At 40.0% G+C, this 23566-nt stretch overlaps 2 protein-coding genes across 2 annotated transcripts; one reads left to right on the top strand and one right to left on the bottom strand.

Annotated features, from left to right (window-relative positions):
* Positions 1 to 270: 270 nt before the first annotated feature.
* GCK72_016801 (uncharacterized protein) lies at positions 271 to 22823 on the bottom strand (the record flags this gene model as incomplete). The annotated part of the gene is made up of 9 exons (XM_003101614.2): positions 271 to 392; positions 1310 to 1389; positions 1446 to 1566; positions 2680 to 2993; positions 4681 to 5005; positions 10521 to 10621; positions 12660 to 12874; positions 22609 to 22678; positions 22726 to 22823. The coding sequence occupies 9 exons, from the start codon at positions 22821 to 22823 to the stop codon at positions 271 to 273; spliced, it is 1446 nt and encodes a 481-aa protein (XP_003101662.2).
* Positions 4709 to 5047, top strand: GCK72_016802 (uncharacterized protein; the record flags this gene model as incomplete). The annotated part of the gene is made up of 1 exon (XM_053731700.1): positions 4709 to 5047. The coding sequence occupies one exon, from the start codon at positions 4709 to 4711 to the stop codon at positions 5045 to 5047; it is 339 nt and encodes a 112-aa protein (XP_053580613.1).
* Positions 22824 to 23566: the final 743 nt, after the last annotated feature.

The raw sequence follows: 23566 nt of genomic DNA on the forward strand, positions 1-23566 counted from the left end.
TGAAGGGAAGGACATTTTGGGTTTATGGGCGGTGTCAACTAGCGATGGGGTACATTTTGAATAAGGGATGAGTGCTCTAGCAGACTATACATAGGTGGTATTTCAAAAAATGGGAAAATTATTTCAAAAATGAAAAAAAACGTGTTTCAAAGAAACATAACAACAGATTTAAAAGAAAAAGGTTATTAATTAAGAGACATATTATATATATAAATCATAGAACCTTTTTTAAGATATCCCTGAAAATGGACGGTTCTCTCTTATAAGCCCTTATTGGGGGTTACTGAGTTGAGCGAAAACCGGTAGACGACCGGGTGTACTGGTGGCAGCCGGGGTGGTGGCTCCTGCCGTCTCGTCGGCTGGCGTCGTCGACCATTTGGAGGTTAGGAATCCTGGAAATTTTTTGGTGTAAAAAATTCAGAAATTATTTTGGAAAAGCAGGTTTTTTCAATGGTAAAAAAGTAGTTTTTTAGCAAAAAACAACGCTTGTTGCAATCGCGCTCCGTGTACTCCTCGTGGACAAGTGCAATTTGAAATTTCGTAACTAATTGACCGATTTTGAAGGTTTTTACACTGTTTTTGTGAAAAAAAAGTTCGTTTTTCAGGAAAATTTTTCGAAAAATTGTGAAAAAACGGTAAAATCAATATTTTCAGCCAATTTTTAGTTTTTTTAATTCCAGGAAAACAAAAGACTCTTGTTGCAATCGCGCTCCACCGAAATCTATATAGCGAGCTCCGTGTACTCCTCGTGGACAAGCCGAATTTGAAACACTGTTTTTTTGCAAAAAAACGTTTGTTTTTCATGGGAAATTGCAAAAAATTGTGTTTTTCGACCAATTTTTAGTTTTTTCCCAATTTTTACCGTAAAATTATGTTTTCCGTTTAATTTTTCAAAGTTCACTCTTAAAAATTGGAAAAAAAAACCACTAAAAATGCGCTAAAATCACTCAAAAGCTATGGGCAATGTTGTCCACGCAGACTACACGACGAAAACTCTAATTTGATAGATTTTTCTCACATTTTGTGATAAAAATAAAAGAAAATCGCGCAAAATCGAGAAAAATCCACTTAAAATGTGCTAAACTCATTCAAAAACTATGGGCAATCTTGTCCACGCAGACTACACGACTTGTCCACGTGGAGTACACGACAAAAACTCTATTTTGTTCCATTTTTCTCACATTTTGTGATAAAAATTGAAAAAAATTGGTCAAAATCTACAAAAAAATCTTGTCCACGTGGAGTACACGACCCGATTATCAATGGAGCGTATTTGCATCTGTTCAAAATGCATTTTTTGTGGTTTTACCTGGAAAAGTGGTCGACAACGAGTCCTCAATGTTCCACTGACAAATGTCATTCAGCAGATTACTGAATTGATTGTCGCTTCTGGAAAAAATAAATCAATCGATAATTGATTGTAGATCAAAAATCGCTCTGCTTACATGTTCGACTGATCGTACGACAAGAATCGATTCGTTTGAACACGTGGAGCAGCGGCGGGTGTCGACGTCTTCTGAAGTTTGTGGTGTGGTGAGGCGGACAGGAATCCGGCGGAGAATGGACCTGCAAATGGCGGGAATTTGAAAATTTTTGGAGGGGATTTCGGTGGAGCGCGATTTCATCATAACATAATTGAAAAAAAAGATGTCAAAAATCTCTCTTGTCCACGTGGAGTACACGACTTAAAATTTGAATTTTGACCGATTTTTCACTTTTTAATGGATTTTTTTGAAGAAAAATCTGTTAGAATCGACGAAAATCTGCTAAACCGATGCAATTTTCAAAAATTTGAATTTTTCGTAGAGTTCGGTGGAGCGAGATTGCTTCCAACCAATTTCGGGCTGTTTTAATCGAAAAAAAATTGGTTGGAAACTGAAATTTCAAAATTTTTCATCGCGGAATTCGGTGGAGCGCGTTTGCATCCTAATAAGTTTCTGGTCGATTTTGTAAGGTTATAATCGAAAAATCGAGTAGAAAATCGCAATTTTCGGCTGAAAATTGTAAATTTGCAGAAATATAATTTTTCATCGCGGAGTTCGGTGGAGCGCATCTGCATCTGGCTTGATCCCACACCTATTATGGGCGGTTCAAACCGAAAAAATCGCGTAAAAATTGTAATTTTCGGCGGAAAACTGAAATTTTTGAAATTTTCTAAGAGTTCAATGGAGCGCGATTGCATTAAAATGTATTTTGGGCGGTTTTTAATCGAAAAATCGGGTGAAAAATCACAAATTTTAGCTGAAAAGTGAAAAATGTTCAATTTTTAGAGATGTTCGCTGGAGCGCGTTTACATCAAAGTGTATTTCTGACTTATTTTGGGCTGTTTTAATCGAAAATAGGCTATTTTTGACTGAAAATTTTTGAAATTTTCGCGGAGTTCAATGGAGCGCGTTTGCATCCAACTTGATTTCTGACCGATTTCGGGCAGATTTCACCGAAAAAACGTGTCAAAAATCGCAATTTTCGTCTAGAAATCGGTAATCTATTTTGTCCACGCGGACTACACGACTTATCCACGTGGAGTACACGACTTAAAATTGGGATTTTGCGCGATTTTTCACGTTTTCAACGCATTTTTTCAAAGAAAACTTCGTTTACACCAAGTTTGGGCTGTTTAAACCGAAAAATCGTGTCAAAAATTGCTATTTTTAGCTGAAAATCTGAAAATTCCCCCACCATTATCATCAAGATCCAATCCAGGCGAGAAGCTTCCATTGCTCGGCGATTCACTGCCGGAATCATTCGAACTACACGGCGGCGACTCTCCGGCACTACCGTACCCTCCGTTTGGCAGCGAGTAGACACGTTGGAGCACTGTGTTGCTCGGCACTCCTCCACCTACAGTAGTCTGATTCTGTCCTCCTGACGTCGTCTGTGGTGATGATGGAGTCTTCATGTTGACATTGTGATATTGTGAAGCGTAGAGTGATGGAGTATTCGGTTGGGAGACTGGAGTGGAGATTGGTGTCACGTATTGACTTGGTGGCTCACTGGAAATGAGAATTTTAGAAAAAAAAGAGAATTTTTTTTTGAAAAAGTGCCTTTTTTATACTGAAATTGCTGAAAATCGCGTATTTTTCGATGAATTTTCGTGGAAACCCGATTGAAATTGGAAAAAAATGTCGAAAATTGCGTTTTTTTCAGAGGAAAACTGTGAAATTTTTAAATGGAAATTAATGGAAAACGCTGAAAATATACATTTTAAAAAAAAAAACCGATTTTTTCGGAATTTTCAGTCAAAAACCATTTCTGTCCAAAACTTGTCCTAAAAATTGAATTTCTCATCAAAATTAAAAATCTGAAGTACTTGAAAATTCTGACTGAAAAATAGCAAAAAAATATATTTGAAAAATCATTTTTCACGATTTTTAGATGAAAATTATTGAAAAAGCCGCTAAATTTGCAAAATAAATCGTTTTTTTTTTCGCTAAAAAAAAATAAATTTCATGATTTTTCAAGTTTTCCCGAAAAATTGGTAATTTCGGTTTGAAAATCAATGAAAACTTTTTCAAAAACTGGGTTTTTCTTTGAAAATTCTCAACTTTTCTGAGAAAAACTTGAAAAGTCGTGAAATTTTCACATTTTTGACAGTTTTTGACCGAAAAAGGTAATTTCAAGTGCACATTTAGCTGTTTTTTTTTCTTCATTTCCATCTATTAAAACGGCACGCTTTTTGAAACCTCGCTCTACCGAAACCGAAGAAAATCGTGTGCGAAGTTGAGAGACTCAGAGAAAAAGAGACATTTATCAAGGGGATTGCCGAGCTAATAGAAATCATGAAAATCAGATTTTTCGCTATTTTTCAGTCAGAATTTTTCAGTTTTTCTTCAGAAAATAAGATAAATTCACCAATTTTTCAAAGTTTTCAGAAAAAATACAATTTTTGGGAGTAGTTTTGGTCAGAAATTGCGAAAAATTGCTAAAATCTCTTGGTTTTTGACTAAAAATTCCGAACAATCTTCATTTTTTCTTATTTTCTGCATTTTTTCATAGATTTTTGACTATTTTTTGCTATTTTCAATCGAGTTTCTACGGAAATTCGCTATTTTCCAGTTAGAATTTTGAAAATTCAATTTTCCAGTTTTTCATCAGAAAATATGAAGAAAAAAATCACTGCTGTCTGAAATTCCAAAATGCTCTGAAACTCACTTATGAATGAATATGTTCATAATTTTTGCTTTAAAAAACTGAAATTTAGACAAAAAAATCAAGAAAATTGGTAAAATTTGAGTTTTTAAGCCTAAAAATGTCTGATTTTCCAGTTTTCACCATTTGTTTCATCTAAAATTTCGGAATTTTTCAGTTTTTCATCAGAAAATAAGAAAAAATTCACCAAATTTTTGTAGTTTCCATGAAAAATGCAAATTTCGGGTATTTCTGACTAAAAATTCCGAAAAAAAAAGAAGGTTTTTTCGAAAAATATCAATTTTCCATTTCAGCACGGCACCGTTTTTACAACTGCGCTCCACCGAAATCCCCTTGAAAAATGTCTCTTTTTCTCTGATTCTCTCAATTTCGAACACAATTTTCTTCGGTTTCGGTAGAGCGCTGTTGTAAGAACAATGCCAAGCTACTAGAAATCATGAAAATCAGATTTTTCGCTATTTTCAGTCAGAATTTCTCATTTTCTCAGTCAAAAAACTGGAAAACATCCCCCAAAATCTGAAATAAACTCACTTATGAATGAAATGACACCTTGGTCCATATGGACAATATCCACTCTGATGGAACGATTGACACGCCTCCGTTTTGTATTTCGGATGACGTGGCACCGGACGTTTCTCCACTTCTCCGTGAGCATATTGACACCGTTCTCCGTAATTGCACCGCCCGTGATCCATCCACGATCGACATAATTCTGTTTTATAGAGTTTCGGATTCTTTGGTGGTGGGACTGGGCCGCCATTTGGAGTGCCGAGTGGCGTCGAGAATGGAGATGAGTTACCATTGCCCAGGAGATTGTGTCCTATTGACATTTGATGCTGTTGTTGTTGTTGGGAACCTAGAAAAATGGGAAAATTGTAGAAAATTGGCGAAAAATTAGGATTTTAGGCTTGAAAATATGAGAAAAATGCGATTTTTGTTGTCCGAAATAGGAAAAATCGACATTTTTGGGTCTAAAATTGGAAAAAATTGCGATTTTTAGCAATAAAACTTTATTAAAATTGCGATTTTTGGAATGAAAATGGGGAACAATTGACATTTTTCAAATGAAAAATTCCAAATTCAAACATTTTTTCTGGAAAAATGAGGATTTTAGGCATGAAAATTGGGAGAAAAATGCAATTTTTGGGGTCTAAAATTGGAAAATTGCGTTTTTTAGCCCCAAACTTTAACGTTTTTGGGTTCCATATAGATAAAAAACGTCATTTGAGATTTGAAAAAACTCGACAAATTAGGATTTTAGGCTTGCCAAATCGGGAGAAAATGCGATTTTTGTGGTCTGAAATAGGGAAAATTGACATTTTTGAGTCGGAGAACCACAAAAACGGGAAGAAAATGCGATTTTAAGAGTAAAAACCGAGTAAATTGGATTTTTAAGTGCAAACCAAGGAAAAATTTATACTTTTGAGTGTAAAATTGGCGAAAAATTAGGATTTTAGACGTAAAAACTGAAAAAAACAAGATTTTTCGGCAAAAATCGGTGAGAAATTGCGATTTTAAGTGAAAAAATTGGGAGAAATCTGAAATTTAGGCTCAGAAATAGAGGAAAATTCGCATTTTTGGGATTAAAATTTTGGGATTAAAACATGGAAAATTAAAATTTTTAGGTCTAAAAACAGAGAAATGGACATGTTTCTGGCATAAAATCGAATAAAATTACGATTTTTAGCAATAAAATGTTTTAAACCTTGGATTTTTGGCATGAAAATTGGGAAAATTGACATTATTTAGCCGGAAAACTCAAAAAATCCGGATTTTTAGGCTTGAAAATGGAACAAATTGCAATTTTTGATGTTCAAACTGGCGTGCCTCTGCCGCGTTCAGAACACACAAAAATGGAGAGGAGTCTGGCGTGCCTTTGACGCGTCCAGAATACACAAAAATGGAGAAGAGGCTGGCGTGCCTTTGACGCGTCCAGAATACACAAAAATGGAGAAGAGGCTGGCGTGCCTATGAAGCTTTTCAAATAGACAGAAATAAGGGGCCTGGCGTGTGTTTGACGCGTTTTTGCGGCAAAAAAACCTCAAAAATTCACCTTTTCCGGCCCAAAAACTTTAAAAAAGAGAGAAAAAAGTTCGGAGTCGAAACTAAAGTAGAAAATGAATCCCCCTTTCCTCCCAAATAAAACAAAATTCGATTTGTGTCGTTCTTTTCTTTGGAATAAAAAAAAAGAAACGAACAAACTACTTGTTTTGGGGAGAGAGAGAGAGAGCATCAAGTACTCTCTCTACTTGGAGGAGGGGACGAAAAAAGGGGGCGGAGCCTAGCGGGAGCGGAAATTTGAAAACCCGCTAGACATGTGATGATCACGATTACATAGATACCATCTAGCGAAGTATACTACGAAATGGCGCGTGAGGAGGCTGGCGCACCCCTAACGCGTTTTCAGAAATTCAGTGATGGGCGAACCTTTTTTCAGAGAGTTCTAGGCCACTAAAACTCATTCGATGGCCTAGAAAATCAAAAAGAGGTTTCTAGGCCACGGAAAACTGGATGGCCTAGAAACCTTAAAAATTGGAAAGTTAGGCCGCGCCCCTTTTTCTCGCGAGGAAGGGCAAAATCCGAAGAAAAAAGTTGGTGGCCGAACTTTCGGGTTTCTAGGCCACCAGCCAACGTGTGCAAACGCCGGATTCTTATTCGGCGGCCTAACTTTCCCAAAAGGTGGCTTCTAGGCCACCAAGTTTGGAATTTTAGGCCATTGGCATTGAATTTCAGTTTGAAAGCTCTTCGGTGGCCTAACTTCTCAATCTGTGAGTTTCTAGGACACCGGTCGACTAGAAAATCGCTTTTTCAACTTTTGTTGAAAAAAACCGACCAAAAGACGGCCCCGGCCATAAATTGTGTGTTTATGACAACTACTATTCAGCTGTGTGGGGAGCTCTTGGTGAGAAAGAGGAACACCCCGGAGCTTTTAGCTCCGGGAGCAGGAAAAAAAGAAGAAAAAGATGTCAAAACTTTTTCTCCTCCATCCCACTTGTTTATGAACGGGGCGGTCCCATTCGCCTCCAGAAAGAAGAAGACATCATAAGGAGAGAGGGAGAAGTGACACCATTAATATAAATATACATAACAAAGTTCCTTCTCTTTGTTAGGGAGGGAAGGAAGCGTGCAGGAATTCAGAATCCTTCAGAAGATCAAAAGTTCTTCTGAATCTTTCAGGATTCTCCAGTATCATTATGAAGCTTTTAGAGGATTCAGAATCCTCCGAAATCCTTCAAACGTCTTCAGTTGACTTCAAAAGTCTCCAGAATCATTATCATTAGCCAGCAGAATCCCCTAAAAGCCATCAGAAGTCACCAGGATCGCTATGAATCCATCAGAATCCCCTAGAAACCTTCTGGGTCACTATGAAGCCATTAGCATCCTTTAGAAGCTTTCAGAAGTCATCTGAAACTTTCAGAATCTTCTAGAAGACTTTAGGATCCTTCAGAAGTCACCAGAATCTTCTAAAAGCGTTCAGAAGTCATCCGAAACTTTTAGAATCCTTCAGGACACTCTAGAAGCCTTCAGGATCATTATGAAGCCTACAAAATCCTTCAGGATCCTCCAGAATCTTCTAAAAGTCTCCAGAATCATTATGAAGCCTTCAGAATCAGTGAAAACCTTATAAAAGTCTCCAGAATCCTCTAGAAGCCTTCAGGATCATTATGAAGCCTACAAAATCCTTCAGGATCCTCCAGAATCTTCTAAAAGTCTCCAGAATCATTATGAAGCCTTCAGAATCAGTGAAAACCTTATAAAAGTCTCCAGAATTTTCTAGAAGCCTTCAGGAGTCATCAGAAGCCTTTAGAATCGTCTAGAAGTCTTCTGAATCCTTCAAAAGTTTTCAGAATCTTCTAAAAGCCATCAGAATCTTCTAGAAGCCATCAGAAGTTTCGAAAAGTCTCCAAAATCATTATGAAGCCTTCAGAATCCTCTAGAAGCTTTCAGAATCTTCTAGAAGCCTCCAGGACTCTCCAGAATCTTCTAAAAGTCTTCAGAAGCGTGTTCAGAATCTGTCGGAATCTTCTAAAAGCCTTCAGACTCACTCAGAGGACCACAAAAGTCTCTAGAGCCATCAGACGCCTCTAAAACTCTCCACAATCACTATGAAGCCTTCAGAATCCGCCAGAATTCTCCAAAAGTACAATACCAACTAGACGGCCGTCTTCAGTCTCCTAACTACACATAAAAGATACTTTGGCATGAATGTGTGTATCTTATGCATATTTAGTGCTAATAAGATGTCGACGAGGAGGAGAACAAAAGAAGAGAGAAAAGTCATCGCGTGGTCTCTCTGTTTCCTCTTCTAAAAGTTCCAAATGGGGTCCCCTCAGAATGTAAAAAGGGCAACACTATGGGATTAAGGGGGGGAGAAAACTGACTATATGGGATGAAAGGGGATCAGAAGAGAGGAGGCTGGCGCGTCTTTAACGCGTTAAAAATTGACAGAAATGGAGAGAGCTGGCGTGCCTTTGACGCGTTTAGAATTGACAGAAATGGAGAGAAGTCTGGCGTGCTTTTGACGCGTTCACACTGGAAAAAAATGGAGAGAAGGCTGGTGTGCCTTCGACGTGTTCTGAATAAGCCAAAAATAAGGAGTCTGGCGTGCCTTTGACGCATTCAGAATACACAAAAATGGAGAGGAGTCTGGCGTACCGTTGACGCGTTTAGAACTCAGAAAACCGGAGAAATTTCGATTTCTGCCTCGAAAAATGAGGTTTTTGAGACAAAATCTGATAAAATTAGATTTTCAGGCTTGAAAACGTGATCGCACACCAAAAATTCTACATTTCTGGATTTCCAGGCTGGCGTGCCTTTGACGCGTCCTGATCAGACAAAAATGGAGAGGAGTCTGGCGTACCTTTGACGCGTTCAGAAGAGGCCAAAAATAGAGGAGTCTGGCGTACCTTTGACGCGTTTAGAATAAGCAGAAATAGAGGAATCTGGGGTGCCTTTGACGCGTCCTGAGCAGACAAAAAGGTGAGGCTACTGGCGTGCCTTTGACGCGCTTAGAATAGCATTTTCACTTCAAAAACTCAATTTTCAACCAAAAATCGCCGAAATTTCGACAAAATTTTCAAATTTCGGTCGAAAATCTGTCAATTTTGAGCCATCTGGAGAGAGACAATAAAAATATCCAATCTCAACATCGGGGGGACCGCCCGTAACAATATATCAAATCGGAGAAAAAGGGACACCTGCCTCCTCAATTCTTTTACAACAATCCACCAACTCAAAGAAAGTGAAAGAGAATTGTCAAAACAAATGAAAAATGAGTCAAAAAGTAATCTCTTCGATAAGTTTTCGGCGGAAAAATTGGGGGGCGGGAAATCGTCTTTTTCTTCTTCTTTTTAGGCGTCGGAGGATGAGGAAAATATGAGAAAAATTGGAGCGAAAATTGAATTGGATGGGCGGGTTATAACTTCATTTTTTGGAGAAATGGGATATGGAAAAGATATTAAAAGAAGATGGATGGAATGGAAGAGAAAAAATTCGGCCACCATTATTTTCATTATTTTCAGAGTTTTGTCCCCGGAAAAAGCTTCAAATTTCAAAAATTTAGTGGTGGCCGAGGCAATGCAAATGTTAGTCCACCACTATTTCCAGAGATTCCAGCGATTTTTCACCACGGAAAACGCGTAAAATCACCAAAATTCGAGTGGTGGCCGAGGAAATTCAAAAGTTAGGCCACCAACTTTTTGGTCTATTTTTTCTACATTTCTAGGGTTCCAAACGGTGTTTCAGCCCTGAAAAAACGTAAAACCACAAAGATTAAGTGGTGGCCGAGAAAATGCGAAAACTCGGCCCTCGCATTTTTAGGTCACTTTTAGTGTTTTTTTTTCACATTTAAAGTTATTTTTGACGTTTATAAGGAACAACTTTCAGATGATAAACGCTCAAAACCCCGTTAAAAAATTGAAAAGTTATAAAAATCTCAAATTTCGAGTGGTGGCCGAGGAAATGCAAAAGTTCGGCCATCACATCTAGTGTTGGAACAGAGTTGATAAATCCTCAAAACCGCAAAAAAATCAACCAAAAACCAAGAAAATCCCAAAAAATAAGTGGTGGCCGAGAAAATGCAAAAGTTCGGCCATCACATTTTAGGCCATTTTCTATGTTTTCCTCGTTTTTTTTCCCATTTTTAGGGTTCTAATAGGTGTTTTAAACCAAAAATCGCATCAAAATCTCCTAAAATAAGCCAAAAACCAAAAAAATTCCCGAAAATAAGTGGTGGCCGAGAAAATGTAAAAGTTCGGCCACCACATTTTTAGGCCATTTCTTAGCCATTTTTACCGTTTTTCCCACATTTTTAGGGTTCCAAAAGGCGTTTTAAATCAAAAATCATGTCAAAATCCCCAAAAATCGCTTACCAATCGGTGTGCCGGGTGCTCCAAGAGGATTCGCGAATTCCGACGACGAGAAGAGAGAGCTGGCGGCGAACGACGTCGGCCTCTGAGTAGTTGAGTGTTGTCTGCAAAGAAAAGAGGATAAAAATCCAGACTTGCACTGAAAAAAATTTGAAAAAAGTGAAAAATCATGAAAACCCCAAATTTCGAGTAGTGGCCGAGGAAATGCAAAAGTTCGGCCACCAATTTTTTTCCAAAATTTTCCGATTTTTTGATGGTTTTAAAGGTTTTTGAGGAGTAGTATACTTTAGGAAAAACATGGAAAAATTTCTGAAATAAGAAATTTTTGGAAAAAATTCGGGCCGACCCGAAATTTTGCAAGTCGGCAAAAAAGACAAGAAAAGATAGAGAAGAAAGGAGTAAAGTACATTTGTACTGTAAGAGGACAAGAGGGGGGGGGGGGGGGGGTTCTAGTGTAAAGAAAAAGGGAAAAGAAATCTATTTTCACTGATTAGCGCCCAACTTTCCCCTTTTTGAGAAAATTGAGAAGATCAAATCGGAAAATAATTGAAAGAGAAACAACTATCATTTCCGGTTGAAATTAGACAAAATTACTAGCACGGTGCGCTCTACCGAAACCGAAGAAAATAGTGTACGAAATTGAGAGACTAAGAGAAAAATAGACATTTTTCAAGAGGCATTTCGGTGGAGCGCGGTTGTAAGACGCGTGCCGTGCTAATATCGCGTTTTTACTAATTTTTCATAATTTTGGCTTCAAAAATGATATTTCCACAGGAAAAATCAGATAATTTTTTGGGAAACTTGAAAAAAGCGATTTGCGAACAAAATCGCTGAAAACAGCAGAAAAACAACTGAAACAGCAGAAAAAGCCATACTTGCAAAATTCCGGGCTGGCCCGCCGGGCCGGCCCGGCCCGGCCCGGTTTCAGCCCGGCCCGGCCCGGCCCGGCCGGGCCGAGAAAGTGCCGGCCCGGCCCGGCCCGGTCGGCCCGGATTTGAATTTTTGAATTTTTTTCACTAGAATTTTTTTTTCAATAATTTTTTTGTCTGAAAATTTTCCAAATTTTTTCTCAAGAATATAAAAAAATCAGTTTTAAGCGAGTTATAAGACCTCAAAATTCCAAAAATCGCTCCCCGTCGTCATTTTTTCAGTACATTTCAATAGAAATTCTCCTCGTCTGAACGTGAAATGCATTCATAAATGCTCATTTTTCGAATTTTTTCTTGAGAATTTTTGAAAATATTGCTTTCAGGTGTACGACTAGGAGAATTTCTATTGAAATGTACTGAAAAAGTGCACGACTAGAATCGATTTTTGACATTTTGAGGTCTCATAACTCGCTTTAGACACATTTTCAGACATGAAACCAAAATAAATTTATCTTTTTCCTGGCTTTCTTAATCGATTCATATCAAGAAATCCTCAGTTTAGAAGTAGTTGTGTCCCTCTTTAAAAAATTTTCCAAAAAAATCGGAAAAATTTCGAAAAAAAAATTTGAATTTTTTTAGTACTGAAAATCCGGGCCGAACCGGGCCGGGCCGGGCTCGGGCCGGGCCGGGCCGGGCCGGGCCGCGGGCCGGGCCGGGCCGGAGAAATTCTGATTTCGGCCCGGCCCGGCCCGGCCCGGCCCGGCCCGTTGCAACTCTGGAAAAAGCGGTCAAAAATCACTTTTTCGTTGAAAATAGCAGATTTTGTTCAAAAAATTTTCCAAAATTGACACTTTTTTCGAAAAAATTTTACAAAATTTTTAGTACAACATCAGTGAGGTGTTCAAATTTTACAGAAAATGTTGCATTTTTTTTAAAATGAGAAAACCTTTAATTAAAAGCAATTGTTGTCTGAAAAACTAGAAAATTATCATAAATTTTGTCAAAAATCGCTATTTTTCCAGTATTTTTAAGATAAAAATTCAATTTTTGGACTCGAAAAAGTCATTTTAAACCTAAAAACTGTTTTCAGACAAAAAAGAGTCCGATTTTCAGTCAAAAAAGCTATAAAAATAGCCAAATTGTGTCAAAAAATCAGTTTTTTTTTTTTCAAATTTTTACAGAAAAATCGCTGAAAACTTCAGAAAAACATGTCAAATATTCCGTTTTTCTGCCAAAAAAACCATTTTTTTTGTCTGGAATTTTCACCACTCACCTATCCATCTGTTGTACCGTTTGCCCGGTCAACTGTGCCAGTGCGGCAGCAAAGTCAGCGGTGCTGCTTTGCATGCCGAACGGCTCCAAAAGTGACTCGATTGTCGGTGGCGTGGATTCAGATGAAGACGTCAGGCCGAATCCGTTGGAGCTGTTGGAATTGGAATTGTTGAGTCCACTTCCGATGGCGACACCGTTTTCGCCACTGTAGAGGCTCTGGAAATCCGCGAATTTGCTTCAGTTTCAGTTCTTTTTTAGTTGTTAAAACGGTATTCACGCTTCTTACAACCGCGCTCTACCGAAACCGGAAAGAAGCGAAATTGAGAGATTCAGAGAAAAACAGGCATTTTTCAAGGGCATTTCGGTGGAGCGCAGTTGTAAGAGCTGTGACGAGCTACAGTTCTTACAACTGCGCTCCACCGAAATCCGCTTGAAAAATGCCTGCTTCATCGGTTGCGGTAGAGCGCAGTTGTAAGCTATTAGCTCAACTCATTTCTATTACAACCGCGCCCCATCGCAAACGAGAGAGAGTGTCGAAGCGAGAGACACAGATTTTCACAGTTTTTGACATGTTTTCGCTGTTTTTCACAACAAATAGTCTAAAAAATCTCTGCGCGTCTCTCGCCGATCCTCTCTCGTTTGCGGTAGAGCGCAGTTGTAAGAACTGTGCCAAGCTATTAGTGAGTGCACTAAAAAGCACAAAATTCTTTTCTTATCAGAAAAAAACCACCAGCTGACACTCTCATTTTCTCTGTCTCAATTCTTTCTCAATTATCAGAGAAAAGAGGGGGCTCGGCGAGCATCGCCCCATTATTCCTGATTAATATGGACCCGGGGCGGAAGTGTGTTGAGAAGACGAAGCAAATGTTGCGATTTCACTCGCCACTCTGCGTCTCTTCGTCTCACACACTCTCTCTCTCTCTCTCTTTCGCTCGAAACAGCTGAGACAGCGAGTTTTACGATGCCTCCGCCTCTCTAAATGCACTTTTTCCTTCCGAAATTCGGAATCTGGAGACACAGATTCTTTCAAAAGTCATCGAAAAAACGTCGCGTTGTTTTCAAGTCATTCAAACTGAAAGAATTGAAAAAACAATAACAAACACAGAGCATGTTTTTGTTGTTTTAGCCGTCCCGGAGTGCCGGCTGGGCGACAACGGGGGTCGTCGTCGAGAAGAAGAAGACAATTCTGACATACACACACACAACACTAGAAGAACGTGAAGGAGGATCACATTACTTGGTAGTTGGGGGCGTGTAGTTGTATTTGGAAATTTCGAAAAATTCCATGAATTTGTCATTTTTCTTGTAAAAATCAGAGTTTTCGGACAGAAAATTGCCAAAAAACTGCGTTTTTCGATCAAAATAGTGACAAAAATAAGAAAATGTGCCATTTTTAGTGATCGAACACAAAATTCTGGATTTCCAGTCTGGCGTGCCTTTGACGCTTTCAGAATTGACAAAAATGGAGAGGAGTCTGGCGTGCCTTTGACGCGTTCTAAACCGACAAAATGGAGAAAAGTCTGGCGTGCCTTTGACGCATTTAGAATACGGCAAAAAACAGAGTAGGCTGGCGTGCCTTTGACGCATTTAGAATACGGCAAAAAACAGAGTAGGCTGGCGTGCCTTTGACGCATTTAGAATACGGCAAAAAACGGAGTAGGCTGGCGTGCCTCTGACGCTTTCAGAATTGACAAAAACTGGGAGGAGTCTGGCGTGCCTTTGACGCGTTTCAATTTCCACTCAAAAACTCAATTTTTCACCAAAAATCGCCGAAAATCCATGTTCGACTAGTCGAAAATTCGAAAATTTCAGATTCTGAGTTCGGAAATTCAACTCAAAAGCTCAATTACAGCTTGAAAAGTCTGAAAATCATGGTTTTCAGGATTTTGATGTTGTCCGAAGCTCCCAGAACCTCAATTTTGAGATTTTTTGGGTAAAAATGGTGTTTTCAGACAAAAATTCTGTCAGTTTCGAAAATCGAGATTTCCAGCCTTCTAGGTTTCCAGATTCGAAATTTTCAGATCAAAATCTCAAAAAGTCGGGAAAATCTTGTGAAGGCCTAAATTTTGACTTTCCGAGATTTTCAGTCTGTTAGAGGTTCTCTGGGTTTCCAGATTCGAAATTTTCAGATCAAAAGCTCAAAAAGTCGGAAAAATCTTGCGATGGCCTAACTGTTGGACTCGAAATCCAAAAGTTCCAAAAACTCGGCCACCATTGTAACAGTACAATTCAGAAAACAAAATAAATGTTTGAGAGGACTCTTCCTCTTTGTAAGAAAGAGAAGTTTCACTAAAAGCGAATCGAATCGAAGAAGAGAGCACCTCCGAGACTAACAGCTGACTCCAACAAGACGGCTGCTCTCGAATGGAGGCTAAGCCGAAGAAAAGAATTTACAAATTCTTGGGGGCCCTTAGGCGAGACTTGATTCACCAAAAAACTGATTTTTTCAATTTCTTTTTCTCATTTTCTCTTTCATGTGACACCAACGTAATCAGCTGCCTTTCCTTTCTTTCTTTTTCAGAACAACGAGACATACACGGTCAATCCGTTTTGCCTGTTGATAAGAGAGAGAGGAGTCTCTTATCAGACGATGGGAGACAAGACAGAGAAATTGAAAAGTTGGTTAGTTTGGACGCAAAGTTTTTGACGTCAGCGAGAAAGGGGGGGAACAGAGTTCTTCCGAGAAATGTGTCTGACTGTTCAAACAACTTGAAACAATTGGTGGTGGCAAATGAGAATCGTTGCGGGGAGGGGGATAGATGGAAACCGATGCTTCCAAAAACTCCACGATTCTGAAGACTCCCACGACGATTTTGGCTTATGAATTCCCGATTCTGAATTCAAGGGCGAAAACGACGTCTTCTTCTTCTTCTTTTTCTCGCATAACAAACTATTGTTAGTGTTGTTGTTGTTTTCTTTTCTTCTTCTCCTTTTTTCCACTTTTCAGTGTTACTGGGGTGCTTTTCAGCAAACACACACTAAAAATATATATTGAAAACTATATTGAGGGGTACCACCACTTGTGTTGGTTGAATTGAAATTGAGAGCGGATCGAATTTCATTTCATCTCCCCCTCTCATTACAGAGACCAATCAAAAAACGTGTCTGCTAGTTTCAGAGAGAATCTGTGAATCTGTGAATCATCAGAGATTCAGATTCAGATCAATCAATACTGATATCTCGTGTGTGTGTGCCTTGTTGATGTTTTCATTCACTTTAGTCACACGATCAAGTCGTCTTGAAAAGGTCATAATCTTTCTTGCCAACAGGTTCCCTTGATTCTCGGGCCCCATACAAAGAAAGCGAAGAAGACGATGATGATGATGGAAAGGGAAACCCAATCAAAAAACTTTCATCTGCATTGCCCTCCGCTTTCTCTTTCACTTTCGATTGCGCAACGCCGTGTGCGCGCAATCCATCGACCGTTCACGGCAGCCAGGAAAACCGGTATTCCCCCTTTCAGCGTGTGCCATCATCATTGAAGAGACATCATCTTTCAACGACGATGTCACAATGGCATCAGGAGGGGGTACTGTGTGTTAGTAGACAAAATTTTCCAGGCGAAAAATTCCAGACATACCTTGAGAAATGAAAGGTGATAGTTGTCGAGAGACATCGTGAGCTTTGCTTCCACGCTTCCAGAAGACGTGAATATAAGAAAGTCAAAGGAGTTACAGTACTCCTTTTCAGACTTTCAGATAGAGCGGGGGGTTCAGAGGTGAAGAGGACACGACATTTGGGAAACGACCCCAAGAAAAAGGAGAGAAATTGGTAGGAAGTAGTGAAAAGTGGGGAGGAGGAGCGTCCTCGTCTTCTGATTCTCTCACTCTCACGCGGGAGGAGTCGCGGGCGCAGAAGGAGAGAGACCGAAACAAAAAAAAAACGAAGCGAAGTGAGATGGCAGAGAGACTCGAGAGATGGAGACAGAGGGAAACTTTCAAGTCAAAGTCAAACATACACAACCAACAGATGCTTTTTTTTGTTGTCTTCTGTCTCTTCCCCACAGTTATCGGTGGAGAGAGAGATTCTCGGCAAAACACATGGGCGGCATCAAACGTGACGACGCGGGCGCCCTCTCTCTCTTGATACAGTGTGTGGTAATTACACGAGAGGCGCGTGAGAGAGAGAGAGAGAGACAGAGGCGCCCGGGAGCATCTAGAGTGGATTCTTGGGAATCCCAGGGACCCAGTCAGAATCCAGAGCGGACCCGATAGGTTGAAGCTTCTATAACACATGCGTCGTTGCGTGATGATGCACACAGAACAGCTGGTCGTATGATCAGCCGGGAAGAAGAAGAAGGAGGAGGAGAGACTCCGTGGGACACTGAGAGACGGGTAGACATTCAGACGATATATATATTGTCTACGTGAGTCTAATGTCAGACGGGATGGGAGGCGATGGATGGAGAGAAAAGTTGGATGACAGCGGGTGAAAAATCAGAAGTTTTTGAGGGAAAATCTTTTGATTTTTTCTTGATTGAGAGGTCTTGAACTCAAAGTTTTCTAGAAATCGGATTCCAGAAGCAGATTCCAGATCTTCAATGGTGGCCTAGTTTTCCACACTTCGAGGTTCTAGGCCATAGCAGCTGAATTTCTGGAATTCGCATGATTCCTAGAGAAGCCGAGTAGAAAACTCGAAAACTAGAATTCAGAATCTTTTCAGAAATCGTCATCTGTTCCCGAAAATCTGGATTTTTTCAACCAAGGTGGCCTAGTTTTCCACATTTTGGAGTTGCTAGGCCACAGGCGCATTTCTGGAATTAGTAGCAACTTGAAAACTCTAGAATTCCATCGAAAAGCTCTTGGCCTAGCTTTCCAATTTTCGGATTTCTAGTCCATGGCGTTCTGGGCGTCTCCATATCGGTCTAGAATTTGTAGGATTCTCAGAGCAGCCGACTAGAAAACCCTAGAATTCCGCAAGCTACACAAGCTCCTGGCCTAGTTTTCCAAAATGTTGGATTTCTAGTCCACGGCGCTCCAAACTTTGCAGATTCTGATCTCCTGAACTCAAAATCCTCGCGTCGCCTATCATCAATTACTGTGTTTCGATAATCGGCAACTTTCCCCCACCACCAATTCTTCAAATTCCCGCTCGAAAGAGAGAGAGACGAGACTAACCTTGAAAACGTTGAAAAAAGAAGAAGAAATTCTCGACTTTCCTTTCACTTTGGAAGCAGAAGGTTTTCTACTTCTTTTTTCTTTCTTTTCAACGTCTTCTGGTCGTCGTCAGCTGACCCCCCGCCAGTCTCCTCTACAGTACTCTTTACTCGCTAACCTTTTGTGTGTTTATGTTATTGTGTAGAGGCGAGGACTAGAAAGTGAAAGGGACGAGACAGGTATTGGTGGTGCTGAAATAAAAAACAAGACCAACGACGAGAACAACAAAAAATGTGAACTTCCAAAAAATGACAGGGAAGAGTAAAGCACAAATTGGCAAAAAAAGTGCACAACAATGTGTGGAAGATGCAAAAATTGTCTCTGACCAGTCGGTCGGTGTCCTTCCGCGCGGAAGACACACTGTGTGTCCGGAAAACTAGAGAGAGAGAGAGAAAGAGTCAATGGCAAAAAGCACTCGAAAATTAGTTTTGTGCTCTGCGGGTAGAGAGAGTGAGAGACTTTGACAGTCACAGAGACTTGGCACTGTCTATTGATCGGAGCAGTAGTGCTGATCAACTGATCATTGAGTGTCTGAGAGCATGGGCTCCGACGGAAAATCGAAAATCTGGTAGGTTACCAGATGGGATATTCCTGTTCTAGTATACATATTTTGTAGTATGACGAATGTTTCAGTGATCGGTAAGAGGCTTCCGAGAGCCGACTTAGCGAAGAGCAAAGATTGAGCAGTGGTGATGCAGATCTTTGAGCACTTTCACGGTTTAGAACTGGTATACGGTTTAGAAACGACACACAGTCGAAGTTACGTCTGAACCGCCCGTAAACTGGTGAAATCTAGGAAATCTCGTTTCAAAACTGTCACGGTTTAGAACCGGGACTTCACGTAACTCGCTTCAAAAAGAATATTATGAGCTGAAAAATATACCAAAATGTAGATCTCAGCGAGTTCTACGGCTCTGATATAATAATAGCCGGTTTAGGATTCATTGTTGCTCCGCGGGCCAGGTTGAAATGCCATTGTTGACGGATTTCGCATTTTTAGCACATTAACTTTGCTAAAAATGCAATAATCGTCAAAATTACACTTCAACCTGGCCCACGCTACAATATTGAATCCTAAGTCGGTGATTTCTATATCAGAATCATAGAACTCGCTGAGATCTACATTTTGGTACACTTTTCAGCTCATAATATCTATTTTGAAGCGAGTTACGCGAAGCCCCGGTTCTAAACCGTAACAGTTTTGAAACGGACTTTTATCAAATCTGTCTGGAACGGAACTTCTAGATTTCACCAGTTTCGAAACAGGCGGATAAGACGTCCGCTACTGAACCGCAAGATTCTGAAATGGTTCAATAGATCCTGAAAGACGTCAGACCCGGAATGTTGGAATTGGAATTCCCCGGTTCATTTCAGAACTGTTCCGCCTCAAAATCGGTACGAATCACAACAAGGTCGTTTTGAAACCGTACATTGTAGAACCGGGTGGAACCAGGATCTGATACGACTCAATGCGATCACCCGTTTCAAAACTACGGTCATTATATAACCGTTCTGTTTCAAAACCGTCTGCAATGACAGGTTACAATCTACAAGAAAAATACCGTTTCTGCTTCAGAACCGCCCGTTTTAGAACTTTGTCAATTTCGGACGTTTCAGGACAGGGACGTTTCAGAACTACCAAAACATGACCGTTTCAAAACCGTCCCATATCATGTTCACATTTTGATCTTCCGATTCAACAAATCATTCAATCATAATCCCTCACCTTCCCAGAAGCCTCTCTCCGCAATGCCATTCAGCACTATTTGCGCGGTACACAACAGTTGCCAAACGACGCTCCAGACACAGAAACTCTCGCGCAGTATCTCGGTTGGGGGCGCCGGCGTCGCCAAAATAGAGATCAGTGAGAGTGAGAGACGGAGAAAGAGTCGATCAAATATTGACACGTCTCTTTTTTCTTCACACCGTTTCTGTGCTCACGTAACCCCTCGGGGTATATTTGTGAAGGTTTCAGTTTGGAGAGGAAGGACTCGGGATCAAAGTGGAAAAGACGAAAAAGTGGGAAAACTGTCTCTCAAAAAGAAAAAGGGGTGAACAACGAATCCTGAATCCTGAAAACGTGGTTGCGGCGGCACCACGCTTCAACGACTTCATAGGGGGAGGTGTACTTATTATCCGAATTTGTATATGCATATATATTTAGTGCAATAACACAAACTAGTAGGGTGGCTGTGGTCAATTAGTTCTCATTTTAGTACATGAGGGTGTACTGTAGAGAGAGAGGGTAGAGGTCTTTTGATCTTCAGCGAAAAATCGGGATTTCAGATTTACGATTTCCAGAAAGTTCTTGCTGGGTGACAGTGGAGTTATAGGACGTGACCTATATCATTGGAAAGGTGAAATCACGCTGATTTCAAATATATATTCAGTTTTTGCTCTCGATGCTTGGTACTCGAGAAAAAAGAGGTCAAAGTTTGTTTGGACCGCTGACAAGTCGGTAAGGTAATGACTTGTTGGGGGTCGAAACTTTATTCCCGTTTTTCTAGAATACCGAGCCTCGAGGGCAAAAACTGAATATATTTTTGGAATCAGCGTTTTCTCAGCTTTCCAACGATATAGGTCACGTCCTATAACTCTCTACGGTCACTCGGGGGCCTTCCCTAGTGAGATTAGTCATAGAAAGTTCGCTCCATAGGACATTCCTAACGGAGACGGTTTCTGGAAGTAGACGTCTTTTCAGGATTTCCATCTGGCCGTCTAGTTACGAAGAGATATCTATCAAGTAACGAACAGCGAGCAGAGGAAGTTCGCTCTACAGGACTTTTCCAGACAGATTGTCAAGACTACTGTATCTGACACTCAGTGGCGTTCTTAAGACTGCTTAACGTCTTCTGTCAAATGTCTGGAACTGTATAGTGACAGAATCCGCAATGAAGAATGTTCGCTCTATGGAACTTTTCAGACTTTGCTCTTTTCTCGGGATTTTCGAGTGGTGTAGAGGGGGGGGGGGGGGGGGAAGGTATCCAGATACGGAAATCGGAAACTCCGAATCTTTCGTTCCGCCCGTTTCTGATGGTATTGTCAGTTCGCTCAACTGACAATTTGCCAATCAGAATGTCTGAAAATTGGTACTTTTCTCAGATCCCCCCACTACCACCACTACCCAAAACCCTTTCCCCCTGTCCACCGTCTCTCTCTCTCCCACAAATTCATCAAAAAGGTTTCAATGTCATTGTCTTCTTCTCCCCCTTTATTGTCATCAGCTGAGAGAATCTACTCTCCCCCAATTTTTGGTGGGTGACATTTCCTTTGTTCTCTTTCTGTGTTACACATGTGGTTTGGCGCATAATGTGGCAATTCGATGGGGCAATGGTGGAAACAAAAATAACAACACGAGGAATCTGGCGTGTCTTTGACGCCTTTTGAAGAGTCGAAAATGGAGAGGAGGCTGGTGTGTCTTTGGCGCGTTCGGAACTGACAAAAATGGTGAGGAATCTAGCGTGCCTTTGACGCGTTCGGAACCGACAAGAATGGGGAGGAATCTGGCGTACGTTTGACGCGTTCGGAACCGATAAAAATGGGGAGGAATCTGGCGTGCCTTTGACGCGTTTTGAACCGACAGAAAAGAAGAGAAGTCTGGCGTGTCTTTTACACGTTCAGAACACACAAAAATGGAGAGGAGGCTGGCGCGCTTTTGACGCGTTTAAAATAGACAAAAACGAAGAGGCGGCTGGCGTGCCTTTGACGCGTTCTGAGGAGGCAGATATAGGGGAATCTGGCGTACGTTTGACGCGTTTTGAACCGACAGAAAAGAATAGAAGTCTGGCGTGCCTTTGACGCGTTCGGAACCGATAAAAATGGGGAGGAATCTGGCGTGCCTTTGACGCATTCATAAGAAACAGAAATGAAGAGAAGGCTGGCGTGTCTTCGACGCGTTCAGAACACACAAAAATGGAGAGGAGGCTGGCGTGCCTCTGACGCGTTTCAATTTCCACTCAAAAACTCAATTTTTCACCAAAAATCGCCGAAAATCCATGTTCGACTAGTCGAAAATTCGAAAATTTCAGATTCTGAGTTCGGAAATTCAACTCAAAAGCTCAATTACAGCTTGAAAAGTCTGAAAATCATGGTTTTCAGGATTTTGGCGTACCTTTGACGCGTTTTGAATATACAGAAAAAGAGGAATCTGGCGTACCGTTGACGCGTTCAAATTAGGTAAAAATGGAGATGAGTCTGGCGTGCTTTTGACGCGTTTTGAGCAGAAAAAACCGGAGAAATATCGTTTTCAGAAATGCGGTTTTTAGCTTAAAAATTAGAAATTTTCAGATTTCTTCTAGTCTGGCGTGCCTTCGGCGCGGTCCCGAAGAAAATTTCAACATTTTTCTTCAAGAAAACCAAATTTTCAATTTTAAAAAACCGCTGGCGCGCCTTTGACGCGATTTTATCGAAAAAAAAGCTGAAAATCTGCAATTATCGATCTTTTTTTGGAAAAAAAACTAAATTTTCAATAAAAAATTCCAAATTTTTGCAAGTGTGAAGGTGTCATATGTATATAATTCTACATAAAATTCTTCACGGTTCAACTAATTTCGAAGCAAAAGGTCACCACCGGAAGTTCAGTGTGAACAGCAGCAAACGCGCTCCAGCGAACACGGGGTGAGGAAACTGCGCTCTATTGATAATATCATTCCAACGAACACAAAAAGTTCGATAGAGCGCATATGTTGGGTGAGGGAACACGTCTTAACGATAATTACGATAAAGCGTGCAGCAAACGCGCTCTACTGATAACTTTTGAGATTTCAGTTTTTTCGGTAGCGCGCACTTGCTTACCATAAACATCGACCCGGGACGTTCGATGTAATTGCTGCTGAACGCCGTCGGTGGCGACCCGGAGGTTATACTGAAAAAAATTTTTTTGAAAAAAAATTTTGTCTGAAAATTTCAGACCTATTATTAGTAGAATTAGTGAGTGCTGTCGACGAGAGGCCCGAATCGTCGAATAAAGTCGTCGTGTGCTGGCTCGACAAGCTGCCAAACTCGAACATGATGTGGATAGAATCTGGAAAAAATTTTTTTTAAAAGTTTTTTTTTGAAATTTTTGCAAAAAAATGGTAAAAATTGAGTAGGCTCCGCCCACAAAACGTACATATTTGGCAGCCGGTTGAACTGGTTAACGCACACTGATGGACTGTTCGTTCGGCCGGTCACGACTTCTGGAAAAATTATGGAAATTGGAAAAAAATACAAAAAATTGGAGAAAAATTGAAGAAAAAGGCGGGATTATGAGAAAAATTCAAAATTTTTCGAATTTTTGAACGAATTTTGAATTTTTTTGGGAAAAAAACAATGAGATTTATACATTTTTTGATAAGATTTCACTCAAAAAATGTTTTTTTTTTTGAAAAAAAATTCGTAAAAAAAAATTTTCGAAAAAAATTTTTGCTATGAAAACGAAGATTTTCCATCAAAAATAAGCAGTTTTGTGATAAATTAAGGTAAATTTGGATGATTCGAAGGTCATTTATGTCAATTTCAATGAGATTTTTAGGAAAAATTGCGAATTTTTTTTCGCGATAAAAACTGAGATTTTTTATTAAAATAAGCAGTTTTGCAGTAAATTAGAATAAATTCGAATGATTTTAAGCTAATTTATGTCAATTTTAATGCGATTTCCATAAAACCAACTGAAAATTTTCAGAAAAAAAAATTTCAAAAAAAATTTTTTTTTCAATTTTTCGGTGAATTTTCTAATTTTTCGAACTAAAACTCCTGCTTTGACACATTTTTC

The sequence above is a fragment of the Caenorhabditis remanei genome, chromosome V (genome assembly GCF_010183535.1).
Source record: "Caenorhabditis remanei strain PX506 chromosome V, whole genome shotgun sequence".
Lineage (NCBI taxonomy): Eukaryota > Metazoa > Nematoda > Chromadorea > Rhabditida > Rhabditidae > Caenorhabditis > Caenorhabditis remanei.